The following is a 25,809-nucleotide window of genomic DNA, read 5'->3' on the forward strand; positions in this document are numbered from 1 at the left end:
TGCGCAATCAGTACGTCATTTCATATAGGATATAGCGCCACGGAATTTTTTCGGGATGCAATTAATTATTTTTTTATATATTTTAACTTGAAGTAAAGTTAGAAGCTCAAACTTTTCAACGGCGGTAATGGTGTAAATTAAGTAACTTTTGTAACTGAAGAAAAATACTTAATTGTCTGCTGCTGTTTTTTATAGTAAAAAAAATACCATTTGTCAGCGGTGGAGCATCTTTAACTGCTAGGTGCTGAAATCGGGAGAGTTTGTCGATATCGTTTGTTCGAATGTTGTCCAATGTTTCAGATTCATAGAGTGCGGATGGTAGTTTTCTGTAAAGGTTGGGGTATATCATTGGGTTTTCTTTACAGTCGTTTGCTCGAATACCGAGAGTATAGCAAACAGCAATGCGCGTCCCTTTTCATCGCACCTTTTAATCTTTTTTGAGCATGATATAGGTATTCCAATGTGTCCATGGTTATCTTTCATTTCCAGTTGTACTCCACCTAATCTCCATTGAAAAATATTCTTATCGAATCGACCACAAAAGACCACAGTAAAGCTTTTGGTAGTACTGAACGAGGATTTCCACTGTATTGAATGATACTGACAGATATCAAACAGACACTGTAAAGAGCGCGGTGATAGGTCGAGTAATTAAGGTGATGTCATCTGCGAGTGTAGGGTTACCACAATGTAAATCATTAAGTATGTATTCTTCTGAGGTTTCAGTCCCGTTGACGTCTCGTTTCGACATAGATTAAAAAGTGAGATTTTCAAATACAATTTATCTACATCTGTAGCAAGTTGCCAGTTGCAATTTTTTTTTCAAATAATTACATTTCTATTCTTATGTGATTTTTCTATACAAGGATTTTAAGAAATTGCCCATTCGGCGGCCATTTTGAAATTGTGACTTTTTTTCGCCTTGATTAGAGCCACTGAAATTGTTTTTACTTAAATCTTCACTGCGCCAGCATTTTTAGCTGTATCGAGCTAATTTTTGCTATAAATCTTTACTTGAGTTGTGGTAATTAAAATATTGAGCATCAATGTGTGAAATGATACACTTTTATTATTTCATTTTACATTTTATGGTAATTTTAGCACTTTTATTTTTTACTTTAGAATACTGAAAAATAACAATTATTCAAATGGGGCAAAAAAGAAAGCACACGACCCCCCCCCCCCCCCCCCCCCAATTTTTCCGCCTGATTCAGAAAAAACAACCCTTTTCTTTTTGATATGCAAAATGTTGACAAAAGTTTAATAGGGTTATATTTGGCATAGGGTTCAATTTGGCAAAAATGGCTGAAAATGGTGCATTTTGTAGCTAAACATTAAGGGGTAGGGGTAGCATATGATGTTATACTGAGAAAAAATATTACTCTTATTAATCATAAAGGGTACACTTTTAAAGACGACTACTGAAAAATAAATTCTACAAAAATCCATACACATCAAACATTTCATTAGAAAATTATGGCTTTAATTCCTCGCGTATGTGGTCAAAACGGCAAAATTCACATAAAATCCAATAATTTGTCAACTTGATACCATTGAGTGACAATAGCTCAAAAACGAGCACACGGACATATGTTTTTTCTTCCATTTTCTTTTGTAGTATGAACGTCTCTTTCTTTCCAAAAATCTATATGAGAAAAAAAGCTTAATACAAGAAAATTTTGACTTCTCAGAGGAGTACATCCTTAAGTGAGTCAGGTTTAGACAAGATTCAACGACGCTGTTTCGCAGCCAATGAGATGTTGAAAACCTTGTTGGTGTTCATTGTTCAAGGAAATGCCGACCAATTACAATTAAATATTCGGTCGGTATTCACTGCCTCACCGGCCCTCAAACATCCTCTTTGGAAACAGACACCGTACGAATAACGCATGGCTTCCAGACAGTCGTATTTATGTAAATGATGTGTGACAATTTTTGTAATTGATGTCCGAAAAATTGCCAAAACCAGATTACCCCATTCCCGGATACCGGCCGATCTGTGTGACCATAGCATACGTTACATCAAAAAGGAGGTCGTGTGTTAATAGTACGTCGTCTGTTTCACGGGATAATGTTTCGGGGCCGGACTAGGTTGTGACCACAGGATAGTTTGGCCAAATGACTGTGCCCTAAATTAAAATTTCCCGTTCTTCATGTATAACGTCATGGTATTAATAAGGTTAATAATTTGTGTTATACTAGTTAATTAAACAGTTTTGTAGGTTGACATATTGTGATGTACCACCCCAATCCCCTTGTTCATACACAAACAGCGGTGTGCCATAGGCTACCTGTAGGCTAACAGGGATTATAACTGTAGCTATATGGTAACGTTTTAATTTTTAAAAATAAATTGATGATTTTAATCACATATGCAGGTGATATCAATTATGTATCTAATACTATAAAACATTCCTTTTTTATCTATGCATAACACCCAAGGTTTGTTCTAATACCCTACAACTGCTGGTGTGGCAGCTATCTGTCACTGCTACAGTGTAAGTGGGGTGTGACGGTGTCTCTGACAATGTTCAATAAGGTATGACAGCGTAGTCTACCACCCCTTATCATATCACATGCACAAATAGGCTGATGACACTGGTGGAGTCTTTAGGAGAGTTATACATGTAGTTCCATGAAATATTCTACTGGATAATGGACTAACTGCCTACCACGAACTGTAAGTACAAGCAACATTAGAATACTTTCCTTTCTATAATACTGTTATAATTCTTTCTGGTTAATGGTTTTAAAATTGAAGATTTCTAAAGCTGGTGAAAGTCTATATCGCACAGACAGTAACACTAAAGGGAATGCGTGTAATAGCCATTTCGAATGCTTAATCAAAAGGATTATCACAATATTGTTAATATAAACGGGTTTTCGCCAAAAGAAGGCAAACTATTTCTTCCAACCTTCATCTTCAGGAGGAGATGTAATAAACGTTTAGGCATTTGAATCATCCCACCACCTTTGATTAGTCATACTTATTACCATATTTTAAAGTTTAAACGCCCCAAGAGTATGATTGTCTGGTAGACAACATGAGCCATTACTAGATAGATGCCATTAATTCTAAAACTAATTACATCACGTGGTTTATCAGAGAGTCGTCAATGTAGATGAGTGATACTAATACATGTAAAATCCTTCCTTGTTTCACGATTCATGTCACTCTATCGGGACTTAGTACCATTATACAGAACAGTGCTTTATAGATATGAGTAGGTGCTGTTGATGACGGTATGAATACCTTTTTCTTCAGTTTTTGAACGAGGCCCTCATGCCACACGATATAAACGCTTTCTTTATGCCGAGAGAAGCAACACATACCTTTTGCTATGTTGTTAGTTTTGACGTAGAATGTTTCTTAAATTGAATAATAAATGACGTTATTTGACAACCAACCTTAAAAATTGAAAGCTCTGCTGTTGCTCGTTAGGAAAGGTTGGATACATTTCCGAGAGCCATGAAGTAAGTCGTCTATGAAATGTTCTTTCATTTAATTTTCACACTAATGATAAGAGTGAAATATGTCAATAATTATCGGGATGCCATCTTGAGGTGTTGATTTACTTGTAGATAGGTTTATGATGTCTTTTTTCCATATTTATGCATTCTAATTTCTCGTCCCTAGGCTATATCGGTACGTTATTAGCGTCGGACAAGTGTTTAATACAACGTAAGTTAGTTTGATATTACGTCGATTCCTAAATTACTGAAGTACATAACGAATAAAGTAAGATTCCTGACAGGACGTTGTACATGTTTATATTTCCTTAGTTCTGGACTTCATTCTAAGGAACTTTACAGCTGACAACATTGGATAATTTATTCCAACTTCTTCACAGAATAGTTAAAATGAGTGAGACGGAAAGGTACACGTTTTGCGAAGGAGGAAGAGGAACATTGATGCATTTGCTTTGGGAATGATATCATGTTCTATAATTTTTCTCATCTTCAAAAAAATATCGATTTCATACTTATTCATATAAGAAACTGCCATAAATGCAAAAAGGACCTTCACTGATGGACTTTTAAAATAATTATGTGAATAATGTAATTGATTTTTAAGCTTCGGTTTACTTGTTTTTCTAGGAAGCATTATTTTTTCAAAGTGAACGTGAAAAATGAATTTGCGACCCGCATTTGGTCCTAGTCTAACTGCAAATTGTACTGCATATCTTCTCATTATAAATAATGAATAGATATTCAGCAAAATTTTGCAGAAATAATAGGATCAAAATTCGTGTCGCTAATTCGTTCAGTAAATTTTCTTTGACAGGATAATTTACTTTGAAAAAATAATACGTCACAAGAAATTACACTCTTACTAATCCTGTGACTATAGGCTATAAATAAAGATTTTTTTTTTAAATATAGCTTTCCATGCAAAAGAAAAAAGATGTTTTCATGCTTTTATAGCAAATACAGTATTTAAGGCCATGCCGAGCCAGCTGTAAAAGGTCACCATTTAATATAGCGTGTGACCTTTACCTTATTATTAATCGTGCTAATTGTATATCTTAGATGCAGACAACTTTAATTTTTACAAGTTCCTTCATCTTAATGTTTTTGATCGATTGTGCATATGGAATGAATGTGACATCCTTTTTTTCAAAAGACATGCATGCATAAATGGGTTATAAATACATACTTTGTGTAATCGTCATATTTTCTTCAATTTGATATCAATAATTTTCTTCAAAGATCAGTTGCTTATTAACTGTATAGTATGATAATTTAAATGTGTGTATATATAAGTTTTGAAGTTAAAAGTTTGTATCCTTGCATTTTATGACAGTAAGAAAATGTGTTTTGGATATCAAATACAAGATATTGAAGGGACATATCTCAGACAAATGAATTAAAAAGTGACAGCAACTTGCTTATCTATCTACCTTTAACTTTAACTAATACAATTGCACGGTTTAAATTTTTATAAATGTAGAAACAGTCAAACGAGCTTCATATAATATTATGTGGTAGAGGGATTTGCCACTCATAATGCGAATTTAACTTTCATAACCAATATTCTTGATATATTCCGCATTCAAAGATTTTTCCACACAGAGTGTCAGACAGGGAATTTTTTGTTCAGATACTTGTCACCTAAAGCAATAGTCGTTACAAACAAAGTAATAATGATGTACAAGTCAACAAACAAAGTAATAGTGATGTACCAGTCATTACAAAGAAAGTAATAGTGATGTACAAGTCATTACAAAGAAGTAATAGTGATTTACAAATAACTACAACAAAGTTATAGTGATGTACAAGTCATAACAAAATACAACAGTGATGTGCAAATCATTACAAACAAAGAAATAGTATTTTACAAGTCATAACAAAGAAAGTCTGGTGACGTACAAGTCAACACACAAAGTAATAGTGACGTACAAATCCTTACAAACAAAGTAATAGCAATGTACAAATCATCACACAAAAAGGAATAGTGATGTACAAGTCATTATAAACAAAGTAATAGTAATGCACAAATTATTACAAACAAAGTAATACAATTCATTACAAATAAAGTAATAGGCACGAACAGGATATTCCTAACAAGAGAATGTGGGGGCTGTATGGTTTAGCTAGCTCACTTAGTAAATATTACAAAATCTCGTATAGCAAACACGTATCAGGCTTACAACCTGACACAAGGATACCACGTACTGTAGTTATGGATTAAATTCACAAATGTGTAGTACATATTAATTAGTATCATTAATATTGTTAATTCTATATACACTATTATGTTATACATGTGCACAAAATCCACCGATCGGAAAATAAGTTTGACTAAATGAACCAACCCCTCTGACTTATAGGGCTCATTTCACTATTTGTACAAAAAGTAATGGTTGGTTAACGATTTAATTCACCCAATGGTTACAACTTATCGACATTTAGGAACATTCTCTAACATGTTTCTGTCTATTTAATACATTCCTCATAGCATGTGTAACTTATTTAACTGTTTAATGTTTAATTATGTTTGACGTACATTTACATTAACCATTATTATTACCACAGAAGGCATTCATATTCCCTTGAAGAGATGATACAACTGGAAAATCAGTCAATAGAATTAATAATTTGCAGATAGGTTTTGCATAAAGTAATTCAATAACAGTGGATACATCCTCTGATTAGTGATCCTCAATAACCACTACCAGACCATATGGCTGGAGGAGTGAAGTACCCAATGTGGCAAAACTACATATGTACATAATTGGTGGGAGGTCTAAGTACCCAATGTGGCAAAACTACATATGTACATATTTGGTGGGAGGTCTAAGTACCCAATGTGGCAAAACTACATATGTACATAATTGGTGGGAGGTCTAAGTACCCAATGTGGCAAAACTACATATGTACATAATTGGTGGGAGGTCTAAGTACCCAATGTGGCAAAACTACATATGTACATAATTGGTGGGAGGTCTAAGTACCCAATGTGGCAAAACTACATATGTACATATTTGGTGGGAGGTCTAAGTACCCAATGTGGCAAAACTACATATGTACATAATTGGTGGGAGGTCTAAGTACCCAATGTGGCAAAACTACATATGTACATAATTGGTGGGAGGTCTAAGTACCCAATGTGGCAAAACTACATATGTACATAATTGGTGGGAGGTCTAAGTACCCAATGTGGCAAAACTACATATGTACATAATTGGTGGGAGGTCTAAGTACCCAATGTGGCAAAACTACATATGTACATAATTGGTGGGAGGTCTAAGTACCAATGTGGCAAAACTACATATGTACATATTTGGTGGGAGGTCTAAGTACCCAATGTGGCAAAACTACATATGTACATAATTGGTGGGAGGTCTAAGTACCCAATGTGGCATAACTACATATGTACATAATTGGTGGGAGGTCTAAGTACCCAATGTGGCAAAACTACATATGTACATAATTGGTGGGAGGTCTAAGTACCCAATGTGGCAAAACTACATATGTACATAATTGGTGGGAGGTCTAAGTACCCAATGTGGCATAACTACATATGTATATATTGGTGGAAGGTCTAAGTACCCAATGTGGCAAAACTACATATGTACATATTTGGTGGAAGGTCTAAGTACCCAATGTGGCAAAACTACATATGTACATATTTGGTGGGAGGTCTAAGTACCCAATGAGGCAAAACTACATACGTACATAATTGGTGGGAGGTCTAAGTACCCAATGTGGCAAAACTACATATGTACATAATTGGTGGGAGGTCTAAGTACCCAATGTGGCAAAACTACATATGTACATAATTGGTGGGAGGTCTAAGTACCCAATGTGGCATAACTACATATGTATATATTTGGTGGAAGGTCTAAGTACCCAATGTGGCAAAACTACATATGTACATATTTGGTGGGAGGTCTAAGTACCCAATGTGGCAAAACTACATATGTACATAATTGGTGGGAGGTCTAAGTACCCAATGTGGCAAAACTACATATGTACATAATTGGTGGGAGGTCTAAGTACCCAATGTGGCATAACTACTTATGCACATAATTGGTGGGAGGTCTAAGTACCCAATGTGGCATAACTACATATGTATATAATTGGTGGGAGGTCTAAGTACCCAATGTGGCAAAACTACATATGTACATATTTGGTGGGAGGTCTAAGTACCCAATGTGGCAAAACTACATATGTACATAATTGGTGGGAGGTCTAAGTACCCAATGTGGCAAAACTACATATGTACATAATTGGTGGGAGGTCTAAGTACCCAATGTGGCAAAACTACATATGTACATAATTGGTGGGAGGTCTAAGTACCCAATGTGGCAAAACTACATATGTACATAATTGGTGTGAGGTGAAAGTACCCAATGTGGCATAACTACATATGTACATAATTGGTGGGAGGTCTAAGTACCCAATGTGGCAAAACTACATATGTACATAATTGGTGGGAGGTCTAAGTACCCAATGTGGCAAAACTACATATGTACATATTTGTTGGGAGGTCTAAGTACCCAATGTGGCAAAACTACATATGTACATAATTGGTGGGAGGTCTAAGTACCCAATGTGGCAATGTGGCATAACTATGTATGTATATAATTGGTGTGAGGCCCAAGTACCAAATGTGGCATAACTACATATGTACATAATTGGTGGGAGATGTGGGGCCCAAGTACCCAAGGTGGCATTACATACATATGTACATAATTGTGGTGAGGAGTGAGGTCTAAGTTCCCAAGTGGCATAACATACGTATGTACATAATTGGTGGAAGGTGTGAGGTGAAAGTACCCAATGTTGCATTACATAAACAAATACATAATTGGTGGGAGGTGGGAGGCCTAACCATTAGATGTGGCATTACAATCAAATGTACATAATTAATGTACATAATTGGTGGAAGGTGTGAGGCTTAAGTGCCCTATGTGACATTACATACATAAATACATAATAGGTGGAAGGTGTGAGGCCTAAGCATTAGATGTGGCATTACAATCAAATGTACATAATTGGTGGGAGGTGTGAGGTCTTAGTACACAGGGTGGCATTCCATACATATTTACATAATTGGTGTGAGGTCTAAGTACCTAATGTGGTACAAATTACATATGTTTATAATTGATGGGAGTTGCGAGGTCTTGGTACCCTATGTGACATTACATATATATGTACATAATTGGTGGGAGGTGTGAGGTCTAAGTACCTAATGTGGCATAACAACATTTGTACATATATAATTGCGATGTGCTTTTACCTTCTTAATCACATTCTGCTGTATTACCAAAACAGTCATTCAGACAAAATGACTCAATATCAAAATACAAGACCACAATTAAGGTCTGCGCCAATAAAGAACGATTTTGATATATCATGGTACACCTGGCGAGCTACAGTTCGTTTCATCAGATATACCAGTAAAGTCAGCCTTTATTCTAGTCAAAAGTAATGTATTCTTGGTCTGATCTAGTACAATACGAAATGCGCTACATATATTGAACTGGAGATGAACTAGATTACATACACCGCTGATTGTCTGTACAGAGCGGCCAGGATTGCAGTATATTCTAATTAACTGCATCCATCATATACATGCAGCCCATCGGAGTAAATGGAAACAGGCGGATTTGTTAAACAATCAGCTTAGGCGACAGACAGTAACATGCTACAACACGACAGACAGCAGAAGGAGTCAATTTGGGCTCCCTGGTAGACATGACCGATAGGCATTAGTTCTTTTTATTTACAGTCAAAAAAGTTCACTGTACCCCAATTATGTACTACGTTCATCTGGTACTAAAATATACCAGAGAAAAATCATGTATATCCATACATAGTATAATATTACGGGGTTTTGAAGGTTGGGTTTATTATTTTTTTAAATTTAAAACAGAAAATATTGACCCTCATATTTAATATCCTTTAACTCAGAAGGGACGCCGACCTGACCTTAGTCTTATGACATGATGTCCCAAACCCTGGGCATCAAAAACGTGAAAGGGGTTTTATCACCTGAGACTGCATATTGATATGCATGATTTCGCGTATCAAGCACGATTGTTCAACCATCAATATTTTTTCAGTGTATACATTTATATTTAATCATACTCAATGATCAATTGATTTGTGTATCTGATACCACTGCCATGCTCTATAATATATGCTCTGTTTACATGCATGGTTAAGTTTTGATATTAGCGCGTGTGGATACACGTTTTAATCAGCCATAATATAAGCCACAACGTGTTATCAATATATCCCCATCGCTTATAAGTACTTAATGAATTGATGAAAAAATAGATAAACCGTTAGAATTATGGTTTGAGTACAAATCAATGAAAATGATAAATGATTACCTTGTATCTAATTAATTATTAGACGTTTTTGTCAATCGACAGAGGATATAGTCAGTTTGTGAATTGAATGTGAGAATAATTATAGGAACAACCAAAAATGTACGAGACAATATACACGAACTATTGAGAAACATGTTCCTTTGTTTCATGGTTTATATGTACATATATCATTACATGCCGACATTCTCCACTCTATAATAGTATGTATGAGAGTGCGGTACCCTAAGTTTTATACCCCTAATGCTTAGTAACTCAATTAGTTTTTGTGTCAATATCAATAATTAATAAATAAAAACAAAACTCCTCCCTAACATGTCATCATATACAGATACCGATGACAAATGCCTCCCGTGTCATACGGACGCATGTGGCATGTTAATTTGGCTTGTCATTTGATATCGAATACGATAAAAAAATGATAATGCAAGATATCAAATTCTGATGATTTTTTCTTCTGATTTATGTTTTGTTTCGTAAGCAAAATCAATTTGAACAATTCGAATGCTTCATTTAACTGACAAAAAAACCCAAACATTTTCTTATTAACACCGCGATATTGTACTGTATAATCTCGTGTCTGTCTTTGGAGAGGATAAAACTAGATAAATCGGTGAAGTAATTAGTCCTATCCTCATTGAGAAAGTTGCTATTCCGTCTTTGTATAAAGCAGTGTTAGCTCCCTTGCGGGTAGGTATCGATTGTTAAGTCATTATTTTGTGAGGGCAATTCACGTCGTTTTCTCCGAAACGTACGACGTTGCGCTCGCAAACACATGACGTCACAGTCAATACCTACCCGCAAGTGATGATAACTCTGTAATATGTAAATTCGGAATATTTTCCAGTGTAACTGAACATTTGATAAGATTTAATAAGATAATTTAAAGACGCAAGCATGTAACGTTCCTGTATATCCATATCTCAAACAAAGTTATAATACATAATTTACAAAATAGTAATTATAACATTAATAAGTGCTTCCAGGTTCAAATATGTAGCTATCAAAATGATAATACCATGTTTAACCTGATAGTTAAAGGCATATCAAAGTATTATGAGCCTACCTAAACAAACCAGACAGCTAATTGAGTACATATATATAACTTGGAGAAGGGGTTCAAAAAATGTATACCGAATATGAAACTCATAAGGATGATACCTTGTCGTGAATTCAGTATTCCTCCAAGGCATTTAACTATTAACACACGACTTGTGATGCGAACATGGTTTAAGCACGGCTATCAAACCGTAAAACGATGTATTAAATTTGAATAGTGAATGAACTTTCAATTAATTAAAATAAACGGGTATTTTTTGTCTCCGCGTCTCTGGGTTATTTGATAAATTTTAATTGCGTTACGGAATAGCAACATCACCGTAGGACATTAACTCTTTGGCCTCATATTACTGGAAAACAGAATCACTAGCATCGTGAAAACGTTTGCTTGTTTCGCTTTAATTCATTCCATTCGACTAAGATATGAGAAAAGCAAGACTATAGATGGACTATGCAAAGATAATCACATCGTGAACAGTTTTAACCTTTACCGTATACATGTATATGGGAAGCTAATGTTCTGTAATGTGATGTACGACAGACCATTAATTGGTGTCTCGCCATATCCGACCTTTAGTCAGTATCTCATTTCCTTGGTATATGACATAGGATCTCTGAAAAACACAAACAAATATAAAAATTATCACTGACCTTATGCCCTATCATTCCAATCATGCATATGGTTCGTAAAGCCATTATTTAGGTGCTCATACATTGTCCCATAATTCTAAGACACAGCTAGTCATAGTGCTAATTAATACAATAAGTATTTCATAGCTTGGTCCATTGACCATTTAATACCGTTCGTAGTGCCTGCTGTGGCGAAACGAATTCCAATTTAACGTTGGTCGTTTACAATTAGTCGTTTCAGGATTATTGATCTGCGTCCGGAGGGGCCACTTTATTCACCTTATATATTATTACTAGTTGTTACGATAGGTCAACGACAATTTTTGGAGCCTGAAAATGTAATTTTGAATAGGTAGTTATTGAATTCATCTCTTTCTCACAATTTAAGAGCAATTTTGGAGTTGACATCAAAACGTCAATTTATTTTTCATTTTTATTTTTTGTTTATTCTATTTATTTATTTTACTTATTTATTGTAATAGTAGTTCTTTGCAGGTAGGCGTTATGGTGGTTTCTGCCGACGCTTGTTTGTCTTCAGTGACTTCCTAGATAGAAAAAAAAGCTGTATCTGAAGTCGAATATCTCTTACCTGAATCATTGGCACATTGGCGCTATTCTTGGGACATAACCTTAAAATATCAACATTAAAACATAAGTATAGGTTAATATTTTCATACAGAAGCATTAGTAATCTACACACGCAGCAATAAAAAAAGATACTAGAACCAAGAACAGCAACAACAACAATTTAGGTTGTAAATATCGGTATATCACGAAGATGATATTGTTGAATAAAAATTATATATAAAGAATTATATAGGAAGAAAGTAAAATTTGGCAACGAAATGCTAACTTTCAGTAAACGAAAAATGAATATAATCATGTTCTATAAGATAATTAAATATGAAAATTAAAATAATTGAAAAGCGTGTGATAAAGTCCTACATTTGTACATAGGCGATTTCTTCGAAAAAAATGTGAAGGATATGGAATCAGCAAACGGATTATTAGAAGGATCAAAGATTTTCTCAGAAACCGATGTCTTCACACACTCATCCAGTTACCAGAGGTATCCCATCAGGAAGTGTACTTGGAGCCTTTTTCTTTGTTATTTATATTAATGAATTACCAGACGTTCCGGACTCCACTATTCGAGGATAATAAAAAGTACTCTTCAGAGAAATAAGAAGTGGTAGGAATATAAAAAGTATACAAAATGATATCCAAAAAAAAAGAAATGGCTGGATACATGGCTATATAAATTCAATCCAGACAAATGTAAAGTTTGGTCGAGAAAACACAAGAATAAAACAGAAAGAAATAGTACATGGATAGTAGGAGAGATAATCAAATAAATGGAAACAATCAGCAAAACACATCAATGTAATGGGTGATGCAGATTTCATCTTTGCAGCGCACATTCAACACGGCGTAAATAGGGACAATACTATTCCAGGATGCATTAGAAGTACTTTTACGTAGACTACATAGATATAGATGAAAAAATGCTTAGACTATTATTTAAAGCACTTGTCGAACCTCATTTAGAATATGCTTCACGTGTGAGGAGCCCTTGTTAAGTAAAATTAATCTATTGGAGCATGTCCAACGAAGAGCAAAGAAGATGATACCAGGATTTAAAAATCTAACTTATCCAGAATACCCCCAACGATTAAACATAACTTCACTTTAACATCATGGAGATTTGATCAATACATTCAAGGATATAAGCAATATTTATGATAATCGTGTAACACAAAAATCATTCCAACAGCTTAACATGAGGACATACAGATAAACTATTCAAGAAACGTTGGCGACTAGAAAAAAGGAAAACGTTTTTATGTGTAATTGCCAAATGAGACAGTCTACCCCAAGATGTTATTGATTCTAAGAATTCCAAGTACTGCTGGACAAAATTAATACTGGGGAAATATTTCTTTTGAAATTTAAACATTGTAAGGAAATACCGATATGTTTTATCTCGAGGTTGGTGTGCTCTTCGGGGTCTGTTTGTTTAAGGTGGTCTTTGACTTTGTTTAAACTAGTGGTGTTTTTTGTATGCTTATACGTCACTTTTTAAGTATACTTGAACATAACTTAGTTGATAAAAAGTGTGTATGCATCAGGCCTAACCTACGGTATTGCTGTTGAGTCGCATATTGTTGTGTTGATTGTATTTTGGCAAAATATGAAATAAAGTGTTGATTAGAAATGGGATTAGCATATAATTTTGTCACCAAATAGCCATACCACTTTTTTTAATAGTATATATAACATGTAAAAGGAACGCTTGTTGGACCGGACTTTACAAAAGTCCCTTTTGACCGGACTTTATAAAACCCCCTTTTTGTCCGGACTTTATAAAACCCCCTTTTGACCAGACTTTACAAAAGTCCCTTTTGACCGTACTTTATAAAAGTCCCTTTGACCGGACTTTACAAAAGTTCCTTTAGACCGGACTTTATAAAACCCCCTTTTGACCGGACTTTATAAAAAAAACCTTTCGACCGGACTTTATAAAAACCCCTTGGACGGATTTTACAAAAGTCCCTTTTGACCGGACTTTATAAAACTCCCTTTTGAAACTGTATTATCGCTAACTGAAACGTTTACAATTAAAACAACAATCGAATGTGTCATCATTTCAACTTCAAAACAAAGAACATTATATATATAGAATTTGTATTTCTGAAGAGCCATCAAAAATGTCGTTATTGTGTAAACAAAAACAATACACTTGAGGGGGTATATGATCCCCATAGAAAGCTGTCTGTAAACATGTTTTGTCACACATGGTTAAGGTCATCAGCCTCAGCAATTTCATGATAAGATACATTGCAGAATTTAGAGTACATTTGTACTTATATTATATCAAACGTACAATCTAAGCAGGATGTTACAGTATCCTAAACTCGAACGATTTCATATTTTCCTCGCCCCTTGCATTTATAATGACACCATCCTCCTAGCCATGCTATGAACATTAAATCAATATTTATGAGGAGTGATTAAAATACCATCAATCTTATTATGAATATAATGATAGAGAAGGTCATTACAATTAAAGTAAAAATACATTAAGCGGAATTATAAATTAGCGCCAATGTCCTGACCTCGGAATACTAATAGATGCTCAACAAGACCTATTCATAACTCATGTACCGCAGCTAATACTGGGCTTAATCTTGTTATAATGTAAAGGAATAGTTCATCATAAATATAAATGTGTGCGCAATTACGCTTTGTATGAACAACTTTACGTTTCCATTTTATCTCTTGTGAATTTCCTTAAACATCCATAAAAATGTAATATATTATTTCTTTCATTTTTAATTATCTCGTATATATTACTTTTTATTTTACCACATCCATCTTAAGATTAATTTGTCCAAAATCATGGGAGAAGTATACGACCAAAAATCCCACAAGAAGGCAATTTAATGCTTATTAAATATATAACTTTTCGTTTTTCCACATTCATCATTTAAGCATTGAAGTCACTATTTTTTAATTTCATCGGGTATGAAACAAAATTTATTTCATAGCATTAAAATTTTGTTTGCAAACTGTGTGAATCCGCGTAGCAGATTCTCACTAAAGTTTGCAAACAACATTTATTTCATAGCCCGATGAAAATAAAAAATAGTGACTTCAATGCTTATAATGAATTTTCCAGGCTACTTTATAAAATGAAATACGTTTACGCGTACGATTCCATAGATTTTTTTCCAAGGGATTATTTTTCCAAATCGATACGCAACGTCAATGTTTTTATTGTGACGTCACGATAACGTCGGGTTTCCGCGCAATTCTCGGATTTTTTTTTTCATCGTCAAATTAAAAAAAAATGAATAGGCCAATCAGAAAGCTAGAAACAAAGAGAAAATTAATTATAATGTAATATATTTAACTTTTCATTTTACCATATCCACTATAATGTAATATATGCTATCTTATTTTTTATTTCACCATATCTACAATAATGTACATTTCGATCATAACGTCACATATTTTAATTATATTGTAATATATTTACACTTGCTAGGCTTGGTCACTATACGCTAATACTAGCCGATTTTGTTTACCATAACTGCATGGTAACATTGAACTTTGAACTTGCGTAAGGAAATGTTCTGTGCTACGTAAAAGGACTATTTAAAAAAAAAGAGAAACACATGGCTTTGTTTACATTTTGACGCAACATTACGTGTATATAGTTGTTTTTCATAGAATTTTGGAAAAATGTAAACAATATATACATGTTTTATATTTATATATGATTCAAACAATTTTTAAATTAATTGTATAAAGAAACGGAAAAATATCCCGACCGGGGCGACGTACTTTCATTTTTGTTAAAAATGATGGGTGTCAAATGTAAACATTACCTCTGTGCCTATGTTCGTCCTACGATCCAGCCTTTGGGGTGGACGGGTGTGAGACCCTCTGATAGAGGTCAGTTATAAACATATCCTCTTGTGTTTGTTCTTTGAGTATTTAATCATGTGTATTATAAAACATGCACCGCTAATAATCCACGTGTTGACAGTTACGCGTCACCACAAATACACTGTATCCATCGAACACAAGTGAATTTGTTTCATCTATCGATGGCGATATGGATCTAAGCGTAGATTATATAATCACATGGCTCCCAAGGATGTAATATCGTCAAGTCAGACGACATCTCAAACACATTGAGCTACTTGAAAATCGGTGTTTTGACAACTTCGGCAAACTAAAGTGTGTAAGCGTGCGTCAGCTTCGCCTCGCTGCACAATAACGGTCACCGAGTTCACACATGTGGTCGTGTACAAATTCTTTATGTTATTACGCTATATATTAACTTTTAGCAAAATTGAATATATATTTAAAGTTCTGATCTGATTAAATAAAAATATCTCTGAAATTGACTTTGTTTGTCATGTTTATTTTACACTAAAATATTGAACTTTTTTGTCGTCGCGGATGAATAATTCTTCCTTACGTGAAGCGTCATCATTCGCTGTTCAATTGAGCAAGCTCCTCCCACTTTTGACCGACTTTTATGGAATAATTACGTCACTTTCAAATGACTATTTTATTGCATAAAATATAAATAAAAAGTCGTGTGAGTGTAAATATAGGAATTGGATTTCGTTTTTATGTTAACCATGCTTGTATGGAGCAATTCCTCTAAGAATATATTCAAACGCGCCCCATAGAATATATTCTTAGAGGAATAGCTCCATACAAGCATCGTTAACATAAAAACGATATACAATCCCTATATAAACGAAATATCTAGAAGAAAAGTATTTCACCAATACTGTGTCAATGATAACATTAATTAACCTATAGATGGTTGTACTTTCTGTAAAATGACATGTTATGCTTTTATATTTAAATAATTTACAGACATCTTATTTTATACAATACTTAACTACCATTTCTTATTTATGATTACCGACTTTTTATCGGGAAATGTGCTGCATTAAAGACACCAAAGCATTAGTTATTCTAACCTATCTCTGTGAGCAATTATCTCGACGTCATTTTTTGTATAGATATGATCTACTTTTTATTCATATCCTATTGATCAGATCTCTTTACAATGTAACTGATATGTTTAATAGACACGTTCAATAGAGCAGGACGAATTAGGTCGTAGGTTTTATGGCTAATAGAAACTTAAATATTACTACGCCTGACTGATGGTTTGTACGACATTTGGAAAATGATTACATGCGATATTGGCCTTGAACTCGTCGCACCATGGTCTTTTGCTATGACATCTTTACAGCTGCACATACTGTTAATTAAATACCTGTATGAATGCCATGGTACTGTTAAATATAATATTACCACACATATTATGTCGTATATATGCCAACACTTCCTTTCTAATAATGGCAAAGGCAATGGCAAATCCCATAGAAACTGTCCAAAGCCCAATTTTCTTTAAACTTTACATATATAAAGTGTTACTAGTTATCCCTCTAAAACTATACTACTTCATATTTTCATTTCAAAAAGTTGCTTCTCCAAAGAATAAACCGTTTGTTTCACCTAGGAGCATATCTAGTTGTTATGCCTTTTTGTACTGTTAGGAGAAATGCAAAAATACAAATGCGCTAACTTAAGAGTATATAGATTATGTTCTACCATTCCTTATTTTTTAATTAGGGTATATATGAATAATTTTGTAACAAAATCCCAAGGACAAATGTTGACTTTTTTTGTTTTAATTAGTTAATTGACTACATTTTACCTCTGAAATCTATTTTCCCGGATTTCATTTTTTTCAAAAAGCATCTGTATGAAGATTACAAGTATGCCATATTTTTAAAATTGTGGACAAAATCGAATACAAACCAAATATTCAGAGCAAACTCTTATCTTTTATCATGTGAAAAATTAATATTTGTTTTGCTTGAAAATTTCAATTTTCAGTCAAAGTTATTAGCAAAAACCATTATAAAAAGGTACAAAATCAAGAATAAAGTTTCTTTCATTAGCAAAATTAAATGAAATATCAAATAATTGTTCAATTGATGGACAAAAAGGGTCCTTTTGATACATACCCAGAGTATTATTAGAAAATATCATTTAAGATCCTTTATGTCTTTTCAAAAAAGGCAAAAGAGATGAAAAGCACATTTGAAAACATAATACACCTTGATCTTTAAAGTTATATGTGCCGTAACTGGGCGATAATTTTGACATGCTATTTTTTCATGATTAATTTATTTAAAACCATAAGGTTTGATGAATAAAGCTGTAAAAAATATTCAAATGGCTTCAGATGACTTATAAACGTTAGTTATAACACAGAAATTTTGTACTGAAAAAATGTTGCTTTTATGCCTTAAATATGTTTAAATGGAAACATACCTGCAGAAGTCACTTTATAATTACTAAAAACATTGTAAAAATGTGTAATGAAATTGTAGACCACAATTTGGCCTCATGGTCTCACCGTATGTACTCATTTCACTTCACTATTGGTGTAAATAAATGATTTTTGGCAGTACTGCCAAAAATCATTTTTTAGCTCTTATTTGTACATGTAGAATTAAAACCTATGCATTGAAAGTACTGTAATTTTAAAAAAAGTTGGTAATTTTTGGTGATGAATAACATATTAAAAGCTCATCTTGATTCGTGAGTATGAAAATTACGGCACATATAACTTTAACACTGCAAGTTTTGAAATAAATCGGAGCATGGACGGATTTTGAATCTGTGCCTTTCGTAAACCTCCACGGCTTTAACATTGGGCCGTTCCCTTTACATATGTATCGCCAATCAAAATTGACGTTTTGTAATATTCATGACTGATGGTCGATATAATTGCTTTCATACAAATGTAAATAGAAGCGGCGTATCAGACGTTGATAAACCGTATGCTAGGACAGCTATAATATTCGCATTTGTCTTATATATGAATTGCTATTTGTTAAGTATAATTTGCTATTTGTATAGCATAATTTGCTATTTATGTAGCATAATTTGTTATTTATATAGTATAATTTGTTATTTATATAGTATAATTTGCTATTTGTATAGTTTGCTATTTGTATAGTAAAATTTGCTATTTGTATGATATAATTTGTTATTTGTATAGTATAATTTGCTATTTGTATAATTTGCTATTTGTATAATTTGCTATTTGTATAGTATAATTTGCTATTTGTATAATTGAACAATTTCAGCTTTCCAAATTTGTTTATTTCATTAATTTAGTTTAAGCGGTATATACGAGTTGTCCCCCTTCACAACATACAGTCCCATCGACCTTTGGTAGCTCGCCATGATTTGTCATTTTGTTGTGTACTTTGTTGGTGATACTATGTATCTATTGTATCTTTTTTTTTCCAAATGCCTTTAGTTGTGTCGTGCTTGTTCCAGCTCCCGGAAGTAGCAGTGTATCATACGATTTATTGACTCTTCATTATGCTCTACATTGTTATCCGTGTCACATGAAATTAGGCATCCCTCATAACTTAGTTATATCTGAATTATTTATTGCTATACATGTTTTTCATTCGTTTGTTTCGTCGTAGTGCATCCTATGTGTCGACCCCATGGGAGATGGGCCATTTTCAATTAGGTCCTAGCCGTTTAAAGTTATTATCGTGGCTGCTCCATCGATAAGTAGAGATTGGTCCGTGTGTTTTCCATAGCATCAAATTCAACGATGAAACATTAATTGCTTGACAATATCTTATTAGGCAAAACTTGATGCAACTATCAGTGAAATACATGACATTTTAAACATAAAACCTGAATTACATTTATTACAATAATATATTAGCATACAATGCTGAAAAAAGGACGGTCATTTAAACTTCCCTACCTTTGCATTATCAGAAAGGGGGTCTAGATTTGTGAACTTGTCGTTTTTCTCGTTCTTGCACTTTTACCGTAATTTCCTGCGTATTGTCATCTTCTAATATACTAACAATAATAATTGACAGCGTTTTGCACAAGTTTTAAAGTGGGTGGTTTTTTTTGCGATAACCAATGAAACTCTGTGGTGGGCTCATCGCTTTTGAACTTCCTATTTGTAAATAAGATTTTTTATCTTGTCATTTCAGATGAAGACTCAAATGCTGTTTAAGGGACACTTTTGTTTTGCAATCATTTCTGTAGTCAGTAAGTATTGTCTGTTTATAATGTTATTCGGATAGTTTCGGCATCACCATGACGAAATGAATGAAAAATAACTTACTACTAAGGCATTCAGCTGAGACCTTTTTATACGTGTAAAATTATATTATGAGACAACGAAGTAATCCTAACCATGTGAATAGTATAGACTGTGAAATTTTCAAGACAGTCAGCCACTTCATAAAGCCATGCATAAAACAAACACGTGATAAAGAGATAAGGAAGACTAATAGTATAACAAAATAGACCCATCGGCGAGCGGGTGCCGACAGTAATGTCTGGCGAGGTTAATTATATCTATATAGTGATTACGTAATATTTATGTCAGAAATGAAAAAAAAATGAACAAAATAGTCTGCTTAACAACCAATCTCTCTTTAAACAGCTGTTTATTACTGCTGCTGTTTGCAAGGAAACCATGCAATGACGACGACAGGTAAGACAATATTTAATTATTTTGTAAAATTCAATAAACCACGCAATCACGGTGGCAAGTAAGGTAATGTTTAATAATCATATAAAATTAAATAAACCACGCAATCACGACGGCAGGTAAGAAAATGTTTAATTGTTATATAAAATTAAATAAACCACGCAATCACGAAGGCAGGTAAGACAAAGTCAAATTATCATGTGAAATTTAATAAACCACGCAATCACGACGGCAGGTAAGACAATGTTTAATTATTTTATAAAATTTAATAAACCACGCAATCACGGTGGCAGATAAGACAATGTTTAATTATTTTATAAAATTTAATAAACCACGCAATCACGGTGGCAGATAAGACAATGTTTAATTATCATATAAAATTCAATATATCACGCAATCATGGCAACAGGTAAGACAATGTTTAATCATCTGATAAAATCCAATAAACCACGCAATCACGACGACCGATAAGACATATTTAATTATCATATAAAGTTCAATAAACCACGCAATGACGACGGCAGGTAAGACAATGTTTAATTATCATATAAAATCCAATAAACCACGCAATCAAGGCGGCAGGTACGACAATGTTTAATTATCATATAAAATTCAATAAACCACGCAATGACGGCGGCAGGTAAGACAATATTTAATTATCATATAAAATTAAATAAACCACGCAGTCACGACGGCAGGTAAGACATATTTAATTATCATATAAAATTAAATAAACCACGCAATGACGACGGCAGGTAAGACAATGTTTAATTATCATATAAAATTAAATAAACCACGCAGTCACGACGGCAGGTAAGACAATGTTTAATTATCATATTAAATTCAATAAACCACGCAATCACGACAACAGGTCAGACAATGATAAAATATCATATTAAATTCAATGAATTTAATTCAATTGTATTGGCTAATAATTGTTCAAGTTATTTTTCGATATTCAAAATTGATGTTAATGAAAACTCGGTAATTCTCACAAAAGGAAACATCTAGGAGATATACCAGAAAAAAAGAAAACACATATATATCGACGTCAATGTAACAATGATTTTGCCAATAAGATTAAGGAAAGATAAGAGTATATCTGATACTTAGCAATGGCTTCCCTGCCATTCTATCTTCAGCAATATTGGGTTTAGTAGGTTACGTCTCAACGGAATATATATAGTGCATCTAGCGACGCATTACTGTATTTGTGACCTCCCAATACTGAAACGTTTAAGTTCCTCGGCTCACTCTTCTTGTAATATTCAAAACATATAATGCATAACAATATTCCGTAACATCACAAATCTTAACGGCAAAAAGAACAAATCTTCAATACATATTCGAAACGATTTAACAAGACATGAACGAGAACAAACTAAGAGAGGAAGCTCGGTTAAAGCAGGACAAAGAAGTAGGCGAACTTTTGTACAAAGTGCGAAGACCGCCGTGGGATAGACGTGTCATCCGTTTGGAGAAACGAAACATATGATAACATATACCAATAATTTGAACTTAATATGAACTCTACCTGTATATACAAATCAAATATTAATTTCGATAATTCAATCTAAACTACGATAGATATGGATATAGAGGCAATGTATGCCTGCATCCATAAAATTACTATATATTACTTTATATTACTATATACTATATATAACATTTTTGTTTTTCACTGCTATTATTTGATTTGACAGTGGACTATTGTGTAATGATGGGGTGTAACAACAGTTTTATAGCGTGTAACGATACCAATGGAACGACGGCAGGAATCATCTGTAACTGTACCGAAGGCTTCACCGGATATTTCTGTAATATTGGTAAGTCACTGTAGTCATGGAAATAAATTATTTATTCTTGTATTAATGTCATAAATATTTCTAACAGATTTTCTCCTCTACAAAATGTTATGCTGATTGTCAGTATCAGTTTATTATTATGACATTTAAAATGAAAAGGGATAGACATCATCCGGTCAGACCGGAAATCGAATCGAGCACTATCCAGTTGCTATGGTACATGTATTTCAACTGCATATATTGTTTACAGACGTAATCGAGGAGATATACAATAATGTCACTATGTTTACGCATAAAAGCATAGACAACATAACCGAACGGAGTCATCAGACAATACTAGCCCTCGCGGACCACGTCAGATTTGGCTACAGTTTACTTGACAGATCAATTGTAAGTCACAAACCGTTACTATGTATTATACCACATAATGTCTATAACTGTCTACTTAGACGTCACAAACCGTTACTATGTATTATACCACATAATGTCTATAACTGTCTACTTAGACGTCACAAACCGTTACTATGTATTATAACACATAATGTCTATAACTGTCTACTTAGACTTCACAAACCGTTACTATGTATTATACCACATAATGTCTTTAACTGTCTCCTTAGACGTCACAAACCGTTACCATGTATTATACCACATCACGTCTATAACTGTCTACTTAGACGTCACAAACCGTTACTATGTATTATGACACATAATGTCTTTAACTGTCTACTTAGACGTCACAAACCGTTACTATTTATTATACCACATAATGTCTATAACTGTCTACTAAGACGTCAAAAACCGTTACTATGTATTATACCACATAATGTCTATAACTGTCTACTTAGACGTCACAAACCGTTACTATGTATTATACCATATAATGTCTATAACTGTCTACTTAGACGTCACAAACCGTTACTATGTATTTTACCACATTATGTCTATAACTGTCTACTTAGACTTCACAAACCGTTACTATTTATTATGCCACATAATGTCTATAACTGTCTACTTAGACGTCACAAACCGTTACCATGTATTATACCACATAATGTCTATAACTGTCTACTTAGACGTCACAAACCGTTACTATGTATTATACCATATAATGTCTATAACTGTCTACTTAGACGTCACAAACCGTTACCATGTATTATACCACATAATGTTTATAACTGTCTACTTAGACTTCACAAACCGTTACTATGTATTATACCACATAATGTCTATAACTGTCTACTTAGACTTCACAAACCGTTACTATGTATTATACCACATAATGTCTATAACTGTCTACTTGGACGTCTCAAACCGTTACTATGTATTATACCATATAATGTCTATAACTGTCTACTTAGACGTCACAAACCGTTACTATGTATTATACCACATAACGTCTATAACTGTCTACTTAGACGTCACAAACCGTTTCTATGTATTATACCATATAATTTCTATAACTGTCTACTTAGACGTCACAAACCGTTACCATGTATTATACCACATAATGTCTATAACTGTCTACTTAGACGTCACAAACCGTTACTATGTATTATACCACATAATGTCTATAACTGTCTACTTAGACGTCACAAACCGTTACTATGTATTATACCATATAATGTCTTTAACTGTCTACTTAGACGTCACAAACCGTTACTATGTATTATACCACATTATGTCTATAACTGTCTACTTAGACGTCACAAACCGTTACTATGTATTATACCACATAATGTCTATAACTGTCTACTTAGACGTCACAAACCGTTACTACATGTATTATACCACATAATGTCTATAACTGTCTACTTAGACGTCAAAAACCGTTACTATGTATTATAACACAAAATGTCTATAACTGTCTACTTAGACGTCACAAACCGTTACCATGTATTATACCACATAATGTCTATAACTGTCTACTTAGACGTCACAAACCGTTACTATGTATTATACCACATAATGTCTATAACTGTCTACTTAGACGTCACAAACCGTTACTATGTATTATACCACATTATGTCTATAACTGTCTACTTAGACGTCACAAACCGTTACTATGTATTATACCACATAATGTCTATAACTGTCTACTTAGACGTCACAAACCGTTACTATGTATTATACCACATAATGTCTATAACTGTCTACTTAGACGTCACAAACCGTTACTATGTATTATACCACATAATGTCTTTAACTGTCTATTTAGACGTCACAAACCGTTACTATGTATTATACCACATTATGTCTATAACTGTCTACTTAGACGTCACAAACCGTTACTATGTATTATACCACATAATGTCTATAACTGTCTACTTAGACGTCACAAACCGTTACTATGTATTATACCACATAATGTCTATAACTGTCTACTTAGACGTCACAAACCGTTACTATGTATTATACCACATAATGTCTTTAACTGTCTATTTAGACGTAGTTCAGGGAAAATTATGAGTATAGTATACAGTTAGTCATTAATGGGTTGAATATTTAAATGAAATTCTTTTAATCATAATTCCAACGTTTTGTTTTGCTATGGCTTGATGATCATAACCCAAACAGGAATGTCAGTCACTATCTACAAATTAAGTAATATCCGCTCCTGTTTAACACATGTGGGTATTTTCCTTTAACAGAGATATGTCAGCAGGATACAGGAAGAGTTACTGGTCCAGGCAAGCGATATCATGGATGCTGGAACTGATTTAAACGATTTCAAAGATGGAAAGTATTTGTACAGCTTTATTTTCGTTATAGCACACTTTTATAATCATTATAGCGATATAGCAGACTGTCATTATTATTTCGATAAAGCACATTATTGTTATTATTTCGATAAAGTACACCATTATTATTATTTCGATATAACACACTATGATTATTATTTCGATACAGCACACTATTCTTATTATTTCGATATAGCACATTATTATTATCATTATTTCGATAAAGCAAATTATTGTTATTATTTCGATATAGCACACTATTATTATTATTATAGCGATGAAGTACACTATCCTTATTATTTCGATATAATACACTATTATTATTTCGCTTCCAGATCACCTAATCAGTTATACTGTTGTCATACTTACATATATACTAGAGATGCCATACCAGGTCTTATTGTATTGATCAGTTATACTGTTGTTATACTTACAGATATACTAGAGATGTCGTACCAGATCTTCTTGTTGACTCCATCACTGTTGTGTACCGGATGTCCTATGACTATCTATCAGGTATAGATAATTTCATCCACACTTATTCAGATTCAGTGAAATATTTCCCGTAACTTACAGACCCGTCGTGGATAATATACCTGTTAGTGCGCATAAAACAGGTTATTCGTACAAGTACGCGGGACAGA

At 33.5% G+C, this 25,809-nt stretch overlaps 2 protein-coding genes across 4 annotated transcripts in view; both read left to right on the forward strand.

The window, feature by feature from the left end:
• Positions 1 to 2,558: 2,558 nt before the first annotated feature.
• On the forward strand, positions 2,559 to 25,610 carry LOC138329777 (uncharacterized). The gene is made up of 7 exons (XM_069277069.1): positions 2,559 to 2,680; positions 20,114 to 20,171; positions 20,572 to 20,622; positions 22,323 to 22,445; positions 22,675 to 22,814; positions 25,076 to 25,279; positions 25,602 to 25,610. Exons 2-7 carry the CDS (start codon positions 20,114 to 20,116, stop codon positions 25,608 to 25,610), a joined length of 585 nt encoding a protein of 194 aa, XP_069133170.1. The 5' UTR covers positions 2,559 to 2,680.
• The window catches only part of LOC138329611 (polycystin-1-like protein 2), a 33,283-nt gene continuing 33,074 nt past the window's right edge, over positions 25,601 to 25,809 (forward strand). For all 3 annotated transcript variants that reach the window (XM_069276701.1, XM_069276702.1, XM_069276703.1), the window contains exon 1: positions 25,601 to 25,681. In XM_069276701.1, the coding sequence (XP_069132802.1) occupies positions 25,613 to 25,681 (69 nt within the window). In that variant the 5' untranslated portion in view covers positions 25,601 to 25,612. The remainder of the gene's footprint in view (positions 25,682 to 25,809) is intronic.

This window comes from Argopecten irradians, chromosome 8 (genome assembly GCF_041381155.1).
Source record: "Argopecten irradians isolate NY chromosome 8, Ai_NY, whole genome shotgun sequence".
NCBI lineage: Eukaryota > Metazoa > Mollusca > Bivalvia > Pectinida > Pectinidae > Argopecten > Argopecten irradians.

Bases quoted from the DNA above. Each gene is read 5' to 3' on its own strand.
- LOC138329777 (XM_069277069.1), top strand. From the start codon at position 20,114: ATGAAGACTCAAATGCTGTTTAAGGGACACTTTTGTTTTGCAATCATT. The intron at 20,623-22,322 runs GTAAGACAATAT...TTGATTTGACAG, and splicing joins CCATGCAATGACGACGACAG to TGGACTATTGTGTAATGATG. The intron at 22,815-25,075 runs GTAAGTCACAAA...TTCCTTTAACAG, and splicing joins GTTTACTTGACAGATCAATT to AGATATGTCAGCAGGATACA.